This window comes from Gymnoscopelus microlampas, assembly GCF_963454915.1.
Source record: "Gymnoscopelus microlampas genome assembly, chromosome: 10".
Taxonomy (NCBI): Eukaryota; Metazoa; Chordata; class Actinopteri; order Myctophiformes; family Myctophidae; genus Gymnoscopelus; species Gymnoscopelus microlampas.
Genome location: NC_139947.1, coordinates 19,214,031 through 19,236,062, shown reverse-complemented (window position 1 = coordinate 19,236,062; position 22,032 = coordinate 19,214,031). Strand labels below are relative to the sequence as shown.

General features: G+C 41.1%; 1 protein-coding gene across 1 annotated transcript in view; it reads right to left on the bottom strand.

Moving 5' to 3' along the window:
* The window catches only part of prex1 (phosphatidylinositol-3,4,5-trisphosphate-dependent Rac exchange factor 1), a 112,950-nt gene extending 90,980 nt beyond the window's left edge, over positions 1 to 21,970 (bottom strand). The window contains exons 1-2 of the mRNA XM_084070293.1: positions 21,283 to 21,970; positions 1,094 to 1,159 (exon numbers count right to left, since the gene is read on the bottom strand). Coding sequence (XP_083926419.1) covers positions 1,094 to 1,159; positions 21,283 to 21,429 — 213 coding nt within the window. The 5' untranslated portion in view covers positions 21,430 to 21,970. The remainder of the gene's footprint in view (positions 1 to 1,093; positions 1,160 to 21,282) is intronic.
* Positions 21,971 to 22,032: the final 62 nt, after the last annotated feature.

Here is a 22,032-nt window from a genome sequence, read left to right as displayed (position 1 = left end):
CATTTTCATGATTTTTCAAAAATAGCCAAACTGTAAAATAATGCTTTTTTAGCTCAAATTAAAAAGTGACACAGATGCGTTCCAGGTCTTAAATGGGTTAAAATGTGCATATACACTAAAGCTGCAAACCTGATATTGATGATGATTTGTATTAATGGAAACAAGCCATCAAGGCTTGTTTGTGTTATCCCTTTAGCAGTGATTGCGTAATTGTACTTGCTGTACTGTTTGCAACTTGTTAATAAAGTATTCAATCAAACAACAATATGTCCTGCCGGGATTCAAACCGGGGTCTCCAGCTTGGGAGACCAAACTTCTCCACGCTTGGCCAGGGGAGATATTGCGAATACAGTATGAGCTTCAGGCAGCACTACTTGTCAACCAGTATGTGTCGTACCAGGCACAGACACCATGGTCTTAATTTCTTAACCCGTTAAAACCGGGAAAGCATGCGTGTCATTTTAGATTTTAACGACAAAAATAGCAGATATACAAGCTCATAACGTGTCACTTCGTGCCGTGCTATGACGTTGTAGATCTGCTTTTTATTTTTTTATGTAAAAATGTGTGCAAATCTTTGAATGTATATTTTAACTCAAATCTTTGCTTCTGGGGGTCCTAGGAACAAAATATTTTCAGATGGGGGTCGGCGGCCAAGTGCATATAATTTGGGGGGTCCTTGACATGAAACATTTTGGGCACCACTGATATGGCAACATAAGAATTTACAGAAAACAGTTTCTGTGAAAGAGTAGGAAGATCACCACCAAACCGCTGCAGATGTACTATTGTATCAACATGCTTTATCATACACATTGGTCAAATAATGTTTTATTCATATTCATAAACATAAGTACAGGATTGCAGCTTTAAAACCTAATTTACCTGTAGTGCGATGGTGTCGCTTGACAAAAAAGAACAGATCTACAAGCTAACGTTTATGCATCGTTGCATTTCGTTAGCATGCAGATCTGTTCGTTTTGGCAAGAGACACCCTCGCGCAATGGAGTGTTATGTTCTCAGCCATTTGCTTTGCCTAAAACCTTTCAATCAACTCTGAGCTAGCCAGGAGAAACATATGAAGCCGTCATACCTTGACCTGATCTGGTGTGAGACACTGCTGCTCGTCTGCAGTTTGTCGGATTCTGTGCAAAAATGCCTAAAAGAGAACAAAGAAATACATTCAGTTTAGTTGAGTTTATCTTTGACATGGATACAACTGGAACATGGCTATTAACAGGGACACATTACATGTTTGTACCAAAATACTCATATCCAGAAACTGCCCACTGGAGGCTTTTAACCCATTCAATGCGGGAACGCATCAACACATACAGTATCTTCTCAATCCTAACAGGTTTCTGAAAAACCTATGTTGCTATATCAGTGGTTCTCAAACTTTTTCATATCAAAATTATATGTATTTGGCCGCTGACCCCCATCTCAAAATATTTTGTTCCAGGGACCCCCAGAAGCAAAGATTTGGGTTACAAATGTTCGCTTTAAAAAATATATATTCAAAGATTTGCACAATGTTCACAAAAAAAAAAAAAAAGCAGATCTAGTACAAGCTCATGCGCTTGTAGATCTGCTATTTTTGAATAGCCAAAGTATAAAAAAATGGTTATAGCTAAAATCTAAAATGACACAGATGCGTTGCCGGATTGAATGGGTTAAAACATTGAGTAAAATAAAATAAAAGACATTTCTGGCAGTGCACTTCATGGTTAAAATGACCGTAACCCTGTGATCATCTGTGGCTACATTTGGAACAAATAGCCTAGTATCTGTGAATAATGACATGTTGAGACCAGAAGTATTATCTTATATTAATCTTTCCAACGTCAGAACACTGAGGTCACAAATGGAATCAAAACAAACTTAATCCATGTAGTGTGTAAAAAAAAAAAAATCTAACAAGAACAAACACATTGATATCTTATGGGGAAATAGTGTCAGATGTTTCACACATGCGTTTTCACCCCCATATCCAAGAGGGATGGGCCCGGCTGGCTGTTTATATCCTATGCGCTGGAGTGATTGTGCTTGGAATTGCTAGTCGGCTGTCTAGTGTCTACAATATTATATAAATGGAGCAGAATATTTACAATATATAGCTAAACAGATACAGGGGGAATATTTGTTGTGGTGTCAGGTGCTGGAGTAAGTTTGGGCATCAAGGAAGTGGGTTGATGTTGATGACAAGTGCCATTGCCAAGGAAACACTAAACAGTCCCTGCTGAGTACCTTGATGTGAACTGTCCATTTTTAGAATGTTGCAAACCACAGTTTTTTGCAAGTGGTTTCAAGTTTCATTTTGTCAAGTCGTAAATATTTGATCTGAACGGTGCTTTAGCCCACGTCACTTTTTTGTCACCCTTTTGTTTGTTTGTTTGTTGTTGTTTTTCTGAAATGACACCTCTGGATAAATGATTCATACAGTATAAGAATAAGAGAGGAAAACCAAAACGAGCTACAGTAGGAAATTGCATTCTTCAGTCTCTTACAAATAGTCACAGTTTTTTGTCCTAAAACCAAAAAGTGAGTCAGCAATGGGTTCCCTCATCCGATTTCCAATGTTTTTTCTACCACAGGGTTGAAGAAAATATGGTCTGTGGTTAACATCAGCTTAAGATAGTCTCATGTTGTGTTCTGCGACATAAGTGACACCCAGGCCGTTAACTATGAATGTTGCAGCTGTTATGCGTGTTTCATTACCTACATGAATTGCTTGCTTGTGTCGTTCAATCGTTAAAAATGTGTTTATTTGTGGAGATTGTGTCCACAGTCTGTTTTCTTAATTTATCCCAAACTTAATGCGCAGATTGCGCACGCACAGTACAATCCTGAGTGTTATTTGATCCATTTCAGAGTGTACAAATATGTGAGAGTGAACAAACGACTGTAACCAAATGAACCCATACATTTGTACATTATCAGCTAAAGTTAATTCAATTAGCTAAATTAACCACTTAAACCGTCTATTCTTAGTGAAACCGACCCAAGTTGAAAAATTCCCCGCCCCCCCCAGAATATGGATGCTGGGGTTCAATTGGTTAATGATCTGTTCGTAGGATCCCATGGTGGAGTGGAGGCAACTTCTGGCTGTCGTCCCTGTAGTAGCCTGTAGGGGGAAGATGGGAGCAGACAGGTGATCCTACTGTGTGAGGGACTGGCAGGGGAGGTGAAAATGACTGCATCCAGTCAGTCACCCTGCCTTGTACAGGAGCTCCCATCCCCGGCTAGATTCACACCCAAATAGTCCAAATGTGCTGCACAGATGTGGCAGTAAGGGGGTGGCTGGAGGGAGTGGAACAACAAAGAGGTCCTTTCAATCCAACGGGGCTATTCTATTTCAGAGTTGTGTTGGCTGCATGAAGTGTTCCATTACAAAGCCAACAAGTTTATTTGGACAGAAACGGGAAGCTCTCTCTCTCTGTCCTTGGTGACAAGGAACTTTGTTGCCACTGGTTTTGAGAGAAGAGCATGAGTTTATACCATATAGCCAATCTGACGTCAAGTAAAATGCAGGGAGCAGACTGCCACACGCAAACATGTGAGATGAAGCTGTACTTTTGGCCAGGGGAATTAACACAATTCAGGATTTTGCTGTGTATTTGTAAGCACACTGGTCCTTCTTGCTGTCCATTGGATACAGTTCTTGAATGACTCAGTTCAACAGGCGGTGAAGTGGTGTTATTGCTTAAATCATAACTGCACCTCTGTTTAAATCATAACTGCACCTCTGTTTAACTTTGTGGCTGCGTTCCTCAACACACCTTTCTGCTTGATGGTGACTCATCCTGATAAGGTTCAGTGAGGACATGCAGTAGCCACTGTCAGAGACTCAGAGTGATGCAGGAATGGGTGGAGGCCAGTGTTTTGATTAACCTATTCAATCCGGGAACGCACCTACAAATGTCTTCTAAATCCTAAATATCAGTGCTGCTCAAAATATTTCATGTCATGCCAAAATGATATGCATTTGGCCGCGGACCCCCCCCCCCCCCCCCCCATCTCAAAATATTTTGTTCCAGGGACCCCCCAGTAGCAATGATTTGAGTTACACATGTTCATTTAAATATAATATTCAAAGATTTGCAAAACATTTCACGATTTTTCAAAAAATAGCAGATATACAAGCTCATAGCACGGCACTCGGTGCCGCTCTATGAGCTTATATATCAGCTATTTTTTAATAGTCAAAGTACAAAATAATGGTTATAGCTAAAATCTAAATTGACACAGATGTGTTCCCGGTCTTAGCGCGGCACTCAGTGCCGCTCTATGAGCTTGTATATCTGCTATTTTTTTATTTCATGACTTAAACAATATATTTGATCAAAGAGAACAACCAGGTCTATACTGTATGTCTTTGTGAAAGCTTTCTGGCATATACAATTACGTGATTGTATTATATTCATATTGATAAAACAAGGCTATACATTGTAACAGGCAAGGAAGGCACACGTTGTTTATGCACTTTTCTGCATAAACGACCCATCTGCAAGCAGATTTACTCAAAGTAGCAAAGAGCTCATTTCAGTGTTGAGATGAACACATTAAGTGTTAATAAGATGATCCGAGTCAAATGAATGATTCATTGTGACTCCACCAAGAGTCACATCTGCTGAATGGAGCCGAATACATGAGGGGTTTGTTCTGTTAGCACAGCGGAGAAGGACTGTTTATACTGCAATCCCACAGTAGCAATACATTTGCTGAATATTTAAACCCCTGAAAAGCTGTTTATGATAATGCTAATGTACAGCTATGCCACTGAGCTATCAGTGCTAGTACAGCGTTGAAAGCATTGTCTCTGCAATGAAAGTTGTCCAAGCAGTGGAATGTATTTTGCAATCAGTATACAAAATGCATGCTCATGTGTTCTAAAGTGCCCTGTTCATTCATGACTGGTATTCGCATTTACCAACCGCACCTAAAATATAAAATGTTTTTGTAATAGGATATATAGCCTGCAATTCAAACAATTACAATTTAAGCAAATAGCACAAACGTGGTCTCATCGCAAGTTCTCATGCAATGTTGTGAGCTTGTAGATCCGCTATTTTTGCTACTTTTGTGTCACACTGTCATAAGTCCAAGTATAAAATAAAATATCTATGGGGAAAAATATGCAAAGATCAAATATGGACATACTGTATAGGACATTATAAAAAAAAAATTTGACAAATACCCCCCCCAAAAAAACAAAATAAAAATAGACTGATTGAATGGGCATGACACTCCTGGGTAGATGGCGAGGATCTTTGGTTTCATCTGTTTGCTGTTCAGTGTTTGTGTCTGGATTTCTCAGGGCCTGTAAGGCGTCATAAAATGTCATTTCTCTTTGTTTTTGCATGTTAAAGAGCAGATGGTATTGGCTGAGTTCTTCTCTGCATGCAAACCGTAACAAAGGAAGAGTGCATCGCCCTATTTGCTGGTGTGTGGCACGCAAACAGGAAGTAGAAACAGAGCAACCAGACGGCACAAAGGCTTCCACTTTTCAGACACCTAAAATCTTTTGAAAAGAATTTACTCCAAGCAGATATGCAGTTGCTGAACTCGGCAGAGGAGAATTCAAGCATGCCGAATGAAGCCCCGTCTCCTAAAGAACACAGCAGACATCTTTCCTGAACAGGACGCATGGCCTTTGTGAAAAAGGACAGTTATTAAACTGAACTTTGCAAAGCTGCCATTCATGAATATCGCAAGAGATTTTGTAAAACATTGGCCACTATAGCATTACCAAAATGTCATAATTTCACTGACAATGCTCTTTAAATTTAAAAGTGTTTGTATAAATGATAATTCTAATATTAATACCACTGTCTTTTATAATTATATCACAGCACATCGACATGGCCAGCAACTGAGCTGAGAGCAGGTTTTGCACTGGCCTGCTTTACTACCACATTCAGAGAGATAGTTTTTCAGTATGACAAACAGCCAGTGCCCCCAAAGATTAAGGCAAGGTCCCAAATGACCGATAGCCAAGATGGGTCAGATGCGGGCGTGGTCCACACTGATTGTTGAGATCTAGTGGAGCGAAGAGGGGCCAGACAGCGAGGTGTGAGGGTGCAGACGACCCATATGTTGGTTGTGGTCTCGGTATTCGCTCCACTGGAGAATTCATAAAAGGCCCGCAAACGTGACATCTGCCTTGTCTGCTTGAAACCAACCTGACTTCAGCTGGTCACCAAGATTAACTCCTTGATAATTCAATTAAGATATTTAGTCTAACACAGCAAAAATAACAACTTCATATCCAGTAAATAAATAGTATCAAATAGCAAAAATAGGTGATTCACAATGCAACATGATGCAAAGCGTTCAAGCGTTTTTTTTAGGGGAGAGGGGTGGGGGGGCGGGGGGGGGGGGGGGGTATCAAAAGCAGATATGGATTTCCTCTCCACTGTTCAACAGAACGTCTCATTTCACACAGTTGTCACATTCGTGGTTGTTGTAAGCTTGTAGGTCAGAACGGCAAAGTATAAAATAGGGCTTAAGTATTTACCGGTAAGTTGAACGTCCTCAGATAATAGCAGCAGCGGTTGCAGAGGTACATTTAAATGTAAAGCTGAATGTATACTCCATCACACAACAGTGTCCCTTGCCTAAACGCACTGACCTTCAAGCTAACAACACGCCGCCATCGTTGTTCAACAGATTATACATTAGTCTTAGCTCCTGTGCTCCATGAGCGAGGAATAGCATACTAGTGGTCTCTTCTATTTTCTGGTGAATTAGAAATATCACACTTTTAGCACTTGATGATCAAATCTGCTCACATCTCCCCTCTCTCTGTCCTCTGTTTCCTATGTGTGTCTACACTCTCCCATCTAAATAAAGCAAAAATAAATAAATACAAATCCCACAGAAATCAATCACCAATATCAGTGTAATCTTAGTAACAATCATTACTGATGATTAGTTTACCAGAAAAAAGAGCTTAAAAAAAAAAAAAGTGAAATGATCCCCGCCCCACCCGCAGATATTGACAGAATGTGCTTTGATCACATTTCAGACCACAAACACTATGGCCATTTCTCAGATAAGCAATATCTACTTCTGTTATGGCCTACCTGTACAACCAAAGGGTCTTCCAAAGTTAAACATCACTTTAATGTATCGTATGTGTATGTATATATGTATATACTGTGCACCAACATTCATCACCTTTCAGTCATCAGTTCTTCACCTGAAAACCCTGCTCTTATCATTATCACAACTTTAACATGTTCAAGAACCTCTAATTCTGCTGCCTGGGCATGAAGCGGCAATGCACTTGAAGCTGCATGTGTTACAAAAAAAGGGGCAAATGCAAGCATTTGAGGCAATGTAATGGCTCGCTTTTGCACAGTGTTTCTGGACTGCTGACAGATCCTCAAGCAGTATTAGGTCTCCTTTTTATGGGGTCACGAAAACGAACAAACGGTCACGAACGCATCTGTGTCAGTCTAAGATTTCTTTGGCTATTCAAAAATAGCAGAGATACAAGCTCGTAGCGCGGCACCCGCTACGAGCTTTTAGAAAAATTGTGAAAATGTGTGCAAATCTTTACAAATGTCTTCTAAATCCTAACAGTTTTCTGAAAAACGTATGTTACTAATGCAATATCAGTGGTTCTCAAACTTTTTCATGTCAAGGACCACCCAAAATTATATATAATTTGGCCGCCGACCCCATCAAAATATGTTGTTCCAGGGACCCCCCAGGAGCAAAGATTTGAGTTAAAAATGTTGTTATAATAAAAATATATGTATTCAAAGATTTGCACAAATGTTCAAGATTTTTCATATAAGCAGATCTACAAGCTACAAGCTCGTAGCGCGGCACTCGCTATGAGCTTGTAGATCTGCTATTTTTGAAAAGCCAAAAGTATAAAATAATGGTAGTAGCTCAAATCTAAAATGACACAGATGTGTTCCCCGGATTGAATGAGCTAAAGCTCAGAGCCAAGGGGAAAAAGCAGAAGTCACACTAGAGGATGCACAGAGTGGTGACAGCCTCAGATGACAGCGTGACAGGATGGAGTGAATGGGGGGATGGTACGGCTGTTTCTGTTCTTCTGACTGTACTTAGGGAAGCTGCTAGTGTTGATAGTTTGAACTTGAAGCTCTAACCCAGTGATTCTCAATCTTTTCTGGATCGGGGCCCACTTGAAAATCTCGCAAGTGTCCGCGGCCGAATCCATCTGACCACTTAACACGGCAGCCAAACAGTTGGCTGCTGTGTTAAGTGGTCAGATGGGTGTGCCACCTGCATTTTCAGGTCATGTTTATTTTAATGATCAATCAATCGATTATGTTCCGGCTGTGTTATGGAACTAACTTGAGTTCCTATTTATCGGTATCACAATGAAAACATTTTTTTCAAAATTGTGAAGAAAAATAAAATACCATGACATCTTAACATATATATTTTTTAAATGTATTTTATATTATCATTCAAATGTTTGTGTTTAGACAATTAGTTGGGGGCCCATGTTGAGCATCACTGCTCTAACCTACTTCTATTCTATTGTACTTGTTATCATTCATCAGTGTGACTGTCAGCAAAATAAATCCATGTTGGGACTCTTGGGAGTGGTCACCAGGATGTTAAAAACATAGGACTTTTGGATCAAAAGGTCAAGGGCACAATCTTGGTCAAGGTAAAAATGTCAATCTGTTGTATCACAGGAACAGAATGATGGGATCTGATGCGTTGGGAGTTCTCATAGGAAATCTGTTGCCATCCATGAGTGGGTCAATGCATGGTAGTACATGGTAATGCATGTTAGTGCATGTTGGTGCATCTTAATGCATGTTAATGTTAATGCATGTTAGTACATGGTAGTGCATCGTATAAAGCATGACTGTAACTGTTAAGCCCTTCAATCCGGGAACGCATCTCTGTCGTTCTAGATTTTAGATTTTGGCTATTCAAAAATAGCAGATATACAAGCTCATATGTAGATCTGCTATTTCTGAAAAATTGTGAAAATGTGTGCAAATCTTTGAATATATATATTTTTAAAGCGAACATTTGTAAATCAAATCTTTGCTTCTGGAGGTCCCTGGAACAAAATATTTTACAAATGTTCACTTCAAAGATTTGCACACATTTTCCACCATTTAAAATAAATTGCAGATCTACAGTACAAGCTCTTAGCACGCCAAAGAAATCTTAAAACGACACAGATGCGTTCCCGGTCTTAAAATGAGTTTAAACACAAAGTCAAGCCACAGCAACTCTTCCAGGTAGAACCAGAAGAAAGGAGAATGGAGCATTAGCAAGAACATGAGCAAGACCATGGAGGTGTGTTGTTGGGGGGCAGGTACCTGACACCCCCCCACACAGAGCCGGAAATTTACGGCATGGACTGGAGTCTATGACTGTTTGTAACTATTTCAAGTTTACATGAACCACGTGACCGGGGCTGTTTCTGCGCCCTCATTGGTGGAACTCTCTAATACGAGGCTCTGCCCCCACACCCTCTCTCTGGACCGCTCAGGCTGAAGGGGCAGGACCGAGACCACTGGACCTGGGCACTGAGATTGACCACCTGTCCTTCATACTACATGCATACCGGGATTCTGCAATTTAGAAATACTTTAATCATCTCTTATTTGAACATTTCAATTGTGTAAGTTGCCAACTGAGCTAAAACTGTGGAGCGCCCACGGTCTCCCAGCAGTTCGTGTGTAACGTGTGTGTGTGTGTGTGTGGGGGTGTGTGTGTGTCTGTGTGTGTGGTGTTATAGAGAGTGCAGCTACATCAGCATTCAGCAGCTTGCTAGCACCACCTCACACAAGAGACCCCTGCGTATCAATAACACCACGGACAATTGCAAAGGTTCTTCCACCAGTCCCTTAGAGAGTCCCCTTTTCAATTCGCTTGAAATTCCCACACTTACTGAGTGGGGGGGTGGGGGGGGAGAATCACAGATTCAAGACTTTTTATGCAGGGTTCTCACCCCCTCAAGAGAAAACAACAAGCCAGCTAAAAGCAGAGTGTCCATTAAAAGGCCTTTTTCCTTTTTAAGAGTGGGAGGGGGGGGCAGTAAGAGTAGGAGGGGGGGGGCAGTGAGCCACTAAGGGGGACAGGGCAGTTAAGAGCAGACGTAGGCCATTTTGGGCTCGGCATGCCATGAAACTTGATGAATAAATGAAGATCTCCCCTCTCTTTGTGGCTGTGGTCCAGTAGAGTGGGGAGAAAAAAAGGCTTGTGGCGTCGCTCCAGTGAACAGGAACCCAGCATCCCTAATTCAATGAGGCTCTGGAGGTGACCTCATGAGAAATAAATCCAGTGCAGCAACAACTACTTGATATGACATAAATGTCGTAATAATAACGTGCGCAGATGCAACACCAGAAAGTGATCCCCAAGTTAAAAAAAAAGAAAGAAGACAGACGGACAATTGTGTACGTTTGTAAAAATAACTCGGCAGGTATGCAATTCAATTTCCAAACTGATTCACAAAGGCTGTACCTCTCCTTTCAGAGGATGCTGTATAATTGGGTTTCTCCCGAAAACTGACAGTGAATATGGGCAGTCCCATTGAGCTGTGACATGTGGTGCGCTGGAGATAGCACCATGGTCCAGATTGGTCAGACCATCTGGAGTCTTGGACTTCAGCGGCTGTTGAGTGGCCTTGAGTGATGCATCACAGACTATGGAAACTTGCAGAATACTTGTAGAATACAGGTCAGTTGACTGCAGGCCAAGGCTTTGGGTTTGCTCTGTCACTACGAATAAAGATATAACAGGTGTGGTCACTGGACAGATTAGCTGTTGCAAAAGCTACAATGAAATTAAAGTAGTCACCCCCAGCAAGTTGTAGTTCCTATTTTTTTACCCCTGATTTCCTCAACAAACCGTGTATGGGATTACAGTCGAAACCATGCAGCCCATAAACTATTTTGTAAAACAGAATAGATTGTATAATTCAAGAGCAAAACTCTAGAATTCAGTTAGTCAAAAGACACTTTTTCGTCATGGGTCTTTTCTGTTTAGGGAACCAGAGACAAGATAAAACAAGCATGTCATCTGCCATAAGCTACGACCAGCTCTGAATTTTGGCTTGAACATTTTGGACAGACAGACAGACCAACCAACCAACAAAGTGGAGTACTGTATATACTGCTATATAAATCCGAAAAATCACCTATGGCAATTAATCATGTCAAGAAAGACAACACAGAAATAGGTTCCACAAGTTACAATTGCATGTAGTGGCCACCACATTATTGAAACAAGAGAGTATGCCGTATGAATAGACCTCTTGTCCTAGCTGTTTTCATGTTGTAATGATGTTGACAGAGGGCTCGTCAGTGAACGGCAGCTTATGACCAGAGATTGTTATGTTAATAGTAAGTATGTATGACCAGAGATTGAGGTTGATTAATAAGAAATATCTAATAATAAGAAAAGGTCAGTTATAAGGATAAACTGCATAGACTGAGAAACGACATCCCATAGCTTGGAGGGATGGGCGGCCAGTAATCATTTTGTAACCAGTTGTCTTTTTGGGAGCGCAAATCTTCGTTATATCATAAGGTTTTTCCAGAACTGTTAATTTCACAATGTAACATATTGCTTTTTTCAAACGACACATGGAATTCTTCACCCGTTCCATCTGGCCATTTTCTATGTTACTAAGGAGGTATCTACACACACACACAACATGTTCTATTAATATTCTTAAAGCAGAAATGTTGCCAATTTCCAACCTAAATCTCATTGTTCTGTTGTGAGAAGATCAATAATATATAGTGTGGCAAAACATTTCTCAATGAAAAGTTGACGTCACTAATATAAATGATGACATCAAACCTGCTGGTTCAAAATCGGCAATGTAACTTAACACAAATGATACATCATTAGATGTATCCCTTTCCATCACTTCTGTCACAACATGCACCCCCCCCCCCCCCACCCACCCACCCACCCACCCCCCATGTCTTCTATGGCCAGCTGGTGAAGGTTACAATTAAGACTCAAGGGAGCTGGGTACTTTGAACCCAGGACTTTCTGGCTATGAGGCAACAGCTCTAACCACTGAGACACGGTGCCAACCTGGCGTGTTGACATTCTGCTCTGGCAGAGTTGGCGTTGTGTTGTGTTGTGTGTTGTGTTGTGTTGTTAATTTAGCTCATCGTGGTCACTGTCCAAGGTCCTGAATTGTCAAAACAGCTTTTCGGTTTTGTTTCTTTCTCTGGCTGCAGATATTATTTGTGGATAATCGCTAGGGCCGTCAAATAAATAAGCCTCTAATAATCGTCAACCTTGGGGCAGGAAATGTACAATCGGCTGCAAAAATATATATATTCCATTAGTAGGCATGGCTACCACTCAATGTTTTAGAACGTCGATTTCATTCAGATCAGTGCGTGCTGATGGTCTTTGATACACCACTGCGTAGTCTACATTGACTCTGAAACACTTCTACCTGACAAATCCTTGTATATTTATCCTAGCCTTTTCAACCAGCCTCGAGTGTTCAGTACATCCATGCTCAAGCGTGCTGTCACTACAGGCTGGATTTATGACGCTCAAGGCCTCACGCTCATTTGGGGACCCCCCCAGGGGGTAATTGGGGGGGGTCCCCAGATGATTAGCTTAATGTGCAACATTGTTTTCTCACTCAACAGCAAACAAACCAACATACAGCACAAGTGTACAGTATATCTGCACATTTCTAAAGTTACAATTTAATGACTTTTAAGAAATTTGTAATACCAAATTGGCCAAATATTATGCAAGAAAGCAAACATTGTGAAAAGAGAGAGAGAGAGAGAGAGACAGAGAGAGACAGAGAGAGAGAGAGATTCTTGATTTTAGTGTCATCTGAGCACTGAGGGAGAGAGAAATGTTTACTGAGAATTCAGTAAACATCTCGACATGCTCGTGTGCATTTCCCTCCTGGTTTACCTGCACATTAATATTCTGCTAATGTTCAGGAGAGAGCAGAGCTACGGTTCCATCTACGAGTTGGTGTATGTAAAAGCCATATCCCATTAATAATAGACTATGAGACACCAAACAGCCTGTAAGGCTCGTACTATAATAATAATCTCTATAGAAAACATAACATGATAGCTGAGATCTAGTTTACCATCAGGGTTTGCGGTCTGGGTGAGTTCCGTAATGCTCGCAACAGTCCATTAGTCACAGGGCATATTGGATGTAATATGAAAAAATGCACCGTATGAGACTGAGACTTTGAACATGATTGGCTGGTGTCCAGAATGTTAATGTTCATGTAAATTACCCCTTCAATGTATACATTCCATTTCCCCAGGATTCTTTTTGGAAACCAAACAGCCAGTTCACAACTGTGCCTATGGATACTGAAACACAAAGTAAAAACGGTCTGCCTCTCCTCTCCTGTATGCAACACCTGTCCCCATTTGCAGTGTACCTGCTTATATTGCAGTAGTTCAAACTGGAACACCCCACTTCTAACTCAAAAACTAAATAAATAGTAACTGAATACAAATATTTAAGTAAAATAAAGAACTACAAGGCTGGCACAAAATGTAAGGCTGTAAAGGGCCGTCCACAGCGAGCACTAGAACTATCAACTAGAACGATGATTATATGAGCATCCACACTGATGATCTTATTATGGTTGTGGTGTGGACTCTGACATCCACTGAGTTAGGACTTAAATATATTGTTTTGGGATTAAAACTATATGTATACTATAGTTATAGTTATAAAAGGTACATTCTGAATGGCAAACTACCTTAGTTTACATAATATATTTGCAAGAATAATTTGCAATGAGCTTACTCTGATCAAGGAGAATTAGCTCCAAAGCGGATCAGTTTCCTGCCATTATATTAGATCCATTAAGGGAATTAGCCATCCAGAAGCTGTCTATTTTTAACAATTTAAGTAAGTCAAGAACATGAACAGTAAATCGACTTAAATTCACAATTGCTCCAACAGTGTGTACAGGACAAAAGCCAAGATTGTCTCATCATAAGTCGATCCACACACAAATGGAATTCCACAACAAATTCAGGTTTGCATTGACTTAAACCTTCCACATACCATACTACATACTTCTAAATATACTATATCATTTAATGCTCCCTATTCTTATTTAGTGCTGTAGTGCTGTAGGCCACCAGCGTGTCTTTGAACTGTTGGCATTTGAAAACTCAGCTGATGGGATCGGGTGGGGGGGTGGGGGGGTTGGGGGGTGCCTCTGGGTGTTACATTGGTTTAGGCCTGTTCTCTGGAATTCCTAAAATTCCTGGTACTGTCTGAAAATGGCTTATAAATGCACATGACTCCCAAACTTGCATAGATTATATTTGTACACGTGACATTTATATCAGTTTTTATGTGCCCTGGCAGTGAAACTGCTACGCTAGCTCATACAGTAGTTTCACTATAAGACCATAGTTTCACAGTAAGGTCCTAGTTTCACAATAAGGTCCTTCAACTCAAAGCATTCAACTTCTCAAGAAATATCAACAATGTACTTCATAGTTCCCATTGATGTGTACAATCGGTCCTGGCCAACTGCCAAGTTGATATTGAGGATCAATTATTGGGAAGAGAGAAGATGGAATGATTGTTTGAATCCCAACAACCAAGCCAGCAAAACAAAATCCTGAAATATTTAAACTGCATGAATATTATGCATACAATTATAATACCGTACATTATTGGACTTTTTTGACAACATGGGTATCACCAATTATGCAGCCGATTTGTATCGATTTTTAAAAGAAATAAAAATAATAGCACATCTACAAGCTTGTAGGCTATTTTTCTAAATGTGTGAATAGGGGGCTTAAAAGCATATTTCAACATGTTCAGGGTCATTTTATCATCTACTCAGGCTTTTGTGTGCTCCCCAGACAAGTTTGTATGTTGCTTGATTCAGTATTTAGATATTTGATATAAATGTTATCAGACACGCCCCCTTCCTATACAAACCCATTGTAACTTCAAACTCCATTTTAACCTTGTTAGATTCATTGAAATGAAAAAAGTTATTGAAAAAACACGGCCCCTCACGTATAAGGACAATAGCAGTCACCAGAACCAAGGACTTGTGTTTTCAATTAATCTAACAAGGTTGAAATGGAGTTTGAAGTTCCAGTGGGAATAGGAGGGGGGCGTCACCGTTTCTGATAAAATTAATGTTAAATGTCTAAATACTGAATGATCAACTTCAAAACTGTCTGGGGTGCTAACAAAAGCCCAAGTAGATGATAAAATGACCCAAACATGTTTGAAAGTGAAATATCCCTTTAAGTGAATAAATACAATGAAGTTCTGTTTTTATTAGGGCTGGGACTCGATTAAAACAATGAATCTAATTAATTAGAGGCTTTGTAATGAATTAATCTAAATTAATCGCATGTTTAATCACACATCAATATTTGACCTGAGAAGCATTTTGGTATATGAGTGAATCAATGAGTGAATACATAAGTTTAAGCAACAAAAAATAGTTCTGCACACAACCGTGTTTTTATCCACGCTTCCATCAGAGAGTTTTTTAAATCTAAATTTCCCATCCACTGGGCCAAGCAAAGCAGTCTGATCGGCTTCTTGTCCCATTGCGTGCACTGGGGTGTGTTGGCTATTGGTTGGTGCACTGGTATGATCGGTACACCTGAAACTCGTCCAGTGAGAAGGTTCTGTGGTGCATAAACTAAGCGCGATTAAAATGCGATTAATTTTTTTAATCGTGTTGATTTTCTGTAATTAATTAATCTAAATTAATCAGTTGAAGTCCCAGCCCTAGTTTTTATATTACATATTATTATATTACTTTGTGTTTCATTATATGATTAAAGTTAAATTAATGAAACAATGAAATAAAGAAGTGAATACATGATCAATCTTGTTGGGCTCTAGTTAGAAGTCATCTTGCACTGACACATCAGCTGTAGTGGGAAGTAAGGGAATGGGGGGGAAGGTTTTACAGGTGACATGTTGTTGCAATAAATCTGACATTCATGACGTTCATGGAGGGGAGCTCACAGTCCGTTCCGACTCTGAACACAATTTAGAAAGCTATTGGCCAGTGTGTAGCATAATGTCAATGTCTCTCAATTCAACCTTCATGGAGCACAATGTTCTTTTCAGGCCTTGTGACTATCAAAATATTTCACAATGCAACTTTAAAGTAGATGATGAGGGGTTTCTGTCAGCTTGCCATAGTAACTAACTGCTCCACCCAGTTGAAAGTGTGTGTTAGTGTGTGTGTGTGTGTGTGTGTGTGTGTGTGTGTGTGTGTGTGTGTGTGTGTGTGTGTGTGTGTGTGTGTGTGTGTGTGTGTGTGTGTGTGTGTGTGTGTGTGTGTGTGTGTGGTCACTTGAATCCTACAGTGTTGTGGTTAGGATGAGAGTCAGAAACTGGAGCTATTTATACCCTAAGCCCAAGGAAATCTGATGCTTGGTCTTTCCCACTGACTAAGGGAGAGCTAGAGAGATGGGAGAGAGTGTGAGAGAGGGAGAGAGTGTGTGTGAGAGAGAGGGAGAGAGAGTAAAGTGCAGACAGAGAGGGCACTTTAGAAAGGAAGCTTGCGGATGGCTTCCTGCATATCAATCCTCCAGTGTGTGTTCCTGATTGCTTAAAGCTACGATCCAATGGATCCATAGGCTTTATGTCTCTGCCGTTCCGACAGAGAGATAAATGCAACAGTCTGCTTCAAATATTGACATAGTCGACCAGTAGGTGTCCTACCTAACCCCAGGGACCCCCAGAAGCAAAGTTTTCAGTTACAAATGTTCTCTCTAAAATATATATAATATATATTCAAAGATGATATATCGTTTTTTTATCACCGGTCTTAATGGGTTAACAAGATAGGCTATGTTACATGTTATGACATTTTCAAAAATAGTGCAAACAGCAGATCTACAAGCTCACCATGCATCATGATGTAACGCATTGTTTGCTTTTTTTGCATGAGACTATTGTACAATGATAAAATAAGGCTTAAGTGGTTAGTGTGCTTTCTTCATTGGCGTTGCCACCCTGAGCCCACATAAAAGTAAACACCACATGGCCTGAAGAGGAGTTGTGAGGATAGCATAAATATCTTCAATCTTCAATAGTCTTTATGTACAGTATTTACACTTACAAACACTGACATCACAGAGAAGCCCATTTTCTTATTTTCCTATTAGCCCAGAATAAAGATACAAGTATTTCCATGTTTTTATCACGATAAACACACACACACACACACACACACACACACACACACACACACACACACACACACACACACACACACACACACACACACACACACACACACACACACACACACACACACACACACACACACACACACACACACACACACACACACACGTCATAGCCTGACATTTCCAGGTAGAGTATTGCTGCCAAATTTGAGAGACAGAAATAACAATGAATTTCCATTCCCCACTCTTAAAGGTATGACAAGTAGGAATTGTTGCCATTTGTAAACACAACATTCTAAGTTAGCCCTTCCATCCCGGTTCAACAACACCAAGAATCGCACACCCAAACTCCCCAAAGGTTGACGCCCACAAACGTCCTGAAAAAAGTAAAACAAAAATATACAGGCGGAGGGAAGGGTCAGATACTGACATGGTCACACAATTCTCGTGCCGTAGTTCTCAAACTTGTACATGTAAAGGAGGACCCCCATAACTCTGAGTCTGAGAGAGAACCAAATGGACCTGTAAGGCTATTTGGTTCCTTTTGTACACTCTCAGAGTCGCAGACCTGTAAGGCTCCATTTGGAACCCCCTCAAGGAACCTTTGAGGGTCCATGGACCTCACTTTGAAAACCACTGTAACTGTTACTGTGTGAGTCTATACATTGTTTTCGTTACATCTTCAACATCTGGACTTCTGTTTGAGCCGCCAAGACCTTCCTTTCTCAGAACCACAAGGCTCAGTAAACGTTTATCCTGTTATTAAACCAAGCCAAAGCAGGACTTCACTTCACCCCCTGCCTGAAAATAAGTTCCATCTCCAGGGGCACCCTGGGAGGTCTGTGATGCCTAGACTAGAGAGTTGGTATGGTTCCCACCAAGCCCCTTCCCAACATGATGTCACCTTCGATCTCTTGATGCAAGCCACCCTGACCAGTGTGAGAGGAATGATACAGAACACCAGCAATTCCCAACCAGTGAGCCGTGAGGATATTGCAAGTGGGCCCCCACAGAATTGGCAAAACTTTAAGGTTTTATTGATAATATAAGAGTAATATTAAAAAATGTATGTAAACAAATGTATTGGTAAAATTAGTTTTTTATTGTGATACTGAAATAGGAACTCAAAGTATACCATGTTAGTTCCAGTGATCCAAGCCGGACCACAATCATTTGATTGTTCATTAAAATAAACAATCATGCTCTGTAAGTGCACAAGGCCCATTCATCTGACCACTTAAACACGACAACCTATAGGCCGTGTTAAGCAGTCAGATGGATGGGCCACGAACGCTTTCAACATTTTCAAGCGGGCCCCGATCCAGAAAGGGTTGGGAACCACTGCTGTACACAGTCATATTGTGCAGAAATCCTGTGGTCGACCCATTGGCTGGTGCTATTTTGATGGTGATTTGTAATGTCAAAGTTTCAGTCCGGTGGCCTGGGCCGCAGCGTGGCGGTCCAGGCACCCTAGGCTGCAATGCCAGCCTGACAGCGTGTCGCAGGTTCGACTCCCGATCCCGACGACCTTTGCTGCGTGTCACCCCCCCATCTCTCTCCCCATTTCCTGTCAGTCTACTGTCATCTATCAATAAAGGCAAAAAGCCCCAAAAATATCTTAAAAAAAAAAAAAAAAAGTTTCAGTCCGGTTTCTGTCTTTTTGCCTTTTCTCTTTACTACCGCTGCTATTCTTTACTATTCTTTGTCATTGTTTATTATTACTGCTACACTTTATTATATGATTTATTTGTTGTTGTTGTTTTATCATTCTTATGTAATTGTACACAAGATGTAACAATGACACAATCTTGAATTTTGAGTATGAATGAGTCGATTGCTGTAGCTCTTTAACTCTGTACTTTTGTTCTCATGGTTGAGTGCATCCACAGTACATACTGTATACGTCACACAGGGTATTCAACTCCAACAACATGGCATCAGACAGTTTGGCATGCTCACAGTTTAGGACAGTGGTTATCAAAGTGGGGTCCAGGGACCTCCAGGAGTCCTCGGGGGGTTCCAGGGGGTTCTCAGCTAAATGATTGATAGTTGGGAAGCCTTGCATGATTGTAACTCAAATGGACTATTGCGTGTCTGTCAAGAGTTAAATCAGCACTGAGATAGATTAGCTTGGGGTCCCAGAGATTCGTGGCCTGATGTGTATCAAATTGAGGGTCCTTGAAATGAAAGCGTGTGAGAAACACTGGTTTAGGAGTCTACAAACACTTCTACAAACCCCCCCACCCCCAGTCCATGCATCTGCCATAATACTAATCCTCCCCTTCCAGCCCAGCTAACCCTTTCCCCTGTAGGGAGCCATGGTTTTGTCATCCCACACAGCTGGGGTTGATAAGGAAAGCCTGGCTTTAGAGCATTCAGTGCTGGGGGAATAACTAGACCCTCAGTCATTCATGGGGAAAGATGGAGTGATGAATTAATGGGGAATCAAGTGTGTGATTGATTGCATATGATGTTTACATTCACATTGAGTGTTTAAGAGAAAATAACAAAGTGGTGCGTGGGGTCTCAAGTAGTGGATTTATAAAGTTGTTTACCCCCAGCATCACTGAGTGTATTCACAAAGAAACCACTAATATTTGGTGTCTTAATGGCCCGGCTGAAGACCAAACTACCTGCATACAGAGCGCCAGAAGATGATAAGGTACGGAGGAGAGGAACAGAGACAGCTAGGGGTGACGAATTGAATTAACACCTGCAGGTCTCCAGCAGCGTAAAAGCCTCCATGTTCATTTAACTCAGTGAGTGTACAAACAGTATTTGGCTCTATTAGTACACAATCTGGATTGAATTAACACTGATGATTTCACTGTGTGCTGTTCTTGTGACTGAAAGACCCTGAGGGATGAGCCAGCCTGCCTTGGTGGCAGTGCGAAATGTCACAATGAAGAGATATGAGTCCTCACCGCCAGCTCTTTAAGCCGATGATCAATGTCTGTTCAACTGCAATATGACTGCAAAACGGATTGTTCTGTAAAGCTTACAACTTGAAAGGGTGTATCAGAGCTTGAACATAAATTGAGAGAGAAGCTTATAAACAGCTAAAAGACATGCACATCCCAGACCTACTAGGCAGGGTGCTGGATCAAAACAAGTTAAAACAGTGTATAAGAAATTAAGAATGAACCTCTGCCCTTGAACATAAGTTCCACATGATCACAATCTACCTATAAGCAGGCTGCAATGACCACTTAAACCCTACTTCCTTGTACATCAAACTTTGACACTTTTCTACAAGCTCACGACGTGAGTCAGTGTGACCTTGTAGATCTGTTTTTTTCCTCCAAATGTTCATCCACTGTTGCCAAATGTTCGCCTATATACTATGACATGCCCGGAATAGGGATGCTAGAGTTCAAGTCCTGTGGAAAGGCACACATGTAGTAGGCTTTACACACAGCCAGTGTCTTAATGTATTCCTTTGTAACTCTGAGAGTGAGTGTACACATATGTACAGTAACAGTATCCAAATGTACCAGAGTTGGATTTCACGGTGTAGTAAGTTAGATTGTCATTTCCTTTCTGCACAGTGATGACTCATAGATAGATAGATAGATAGATAGATAGATCAGTGGTTCTCAACCGTTTACATTTCATGGACCCCCCTTAACTCTGACAGTGTACATATGGAACCAAATGGACCTGTTAGTATACTGTCAGAGTTATAGACTTGTAAGGGTCTTTTTAGAACCCCCTCAAGGCACCCTGAGAGTCCCTGGACCCCACTTTGAGAACCATTGAGAGAGAGAGAGAGAGAGAGAGAGAGAGAGAGAGAGAGAGAGAGAGAGAGAGAGAGAGAGAGAGAGAGAGACTCTGATAGAGATAGATAAATAAAGAGAGATAGAGAGATAGAGAGAGATAGAGATCAAGAGATAGATCGATAGCATCATTTCTGCAGAGTATTAAAGCATGGACTCTGCAGCCAGCTTTGGGGAGACACCACCAGGAAGACGCTGACACAACATAGTGAGTCACTGTATCATTTAAATGGACCGAAGGTGAGACTCACCTCCTGCAGGAACAGCAGGGTTCTACTTCTGACATAAGAGAGATAGAGAGATATATGTACAGAGATAGATATATAACTCACCTCCTGCAGGAACAGTAAGGTTCTGACATAATCCCTCTCCGTGTTCAGAACCTCGTTCAGAACACAGAGCCGGAGTCTCTGCTGTCGGTCCGAGTCTTTGCTGCCGTGATGGACGCCGTTCTCATGAGGTCTGTCCTCTTGATCCATTCTGATTAATAATATTAAACAATAAATCACAAAAAAAAGATAAGACTCGTGCAGTAAATGATGATCAAGCCCGATCGCCTTGCACTTCTGTCCGCTTTTCAAACAGGGGATCCAGGCTTTAGGGGTCGCTTTTAATTCAGTCCATTTCTGCACATTAAGGAGCGAGTTTTCGAACCCCGGGCCAGCGTTGATCCGTTCTGCCTCATCCACGCCAAATCAACCCGACGAAAAAAACAAATGTATCCAAAACGTATTCAAAACAATGTATCCAAAATAGCGGAAAACTACGCGCGTGAATCGCGTCGCAACTCGCAACAGATCCTATCAGTTTGAAGTCAAAATGATCGAGCGCTTCGCTGCTGATCTAGGATCCGTTCCTCTTCAGAAAGGAGAAGTGTGATCTGCACACTCTGACCAGACGAGGCATTATCATTGTCAAACAAACACAACAAAACACAGAGTGTTAAGACATGTTGTCTGCATGCACAGTGGAAGCAAACCCGCTGCCACACAGACAGACGACCTCAGAGTAGCAGTAGGACACCCAACGTGCGCAAAGACTTCTGACTCTACACTGTAAAACACAGAGTGTGGATTGAACTC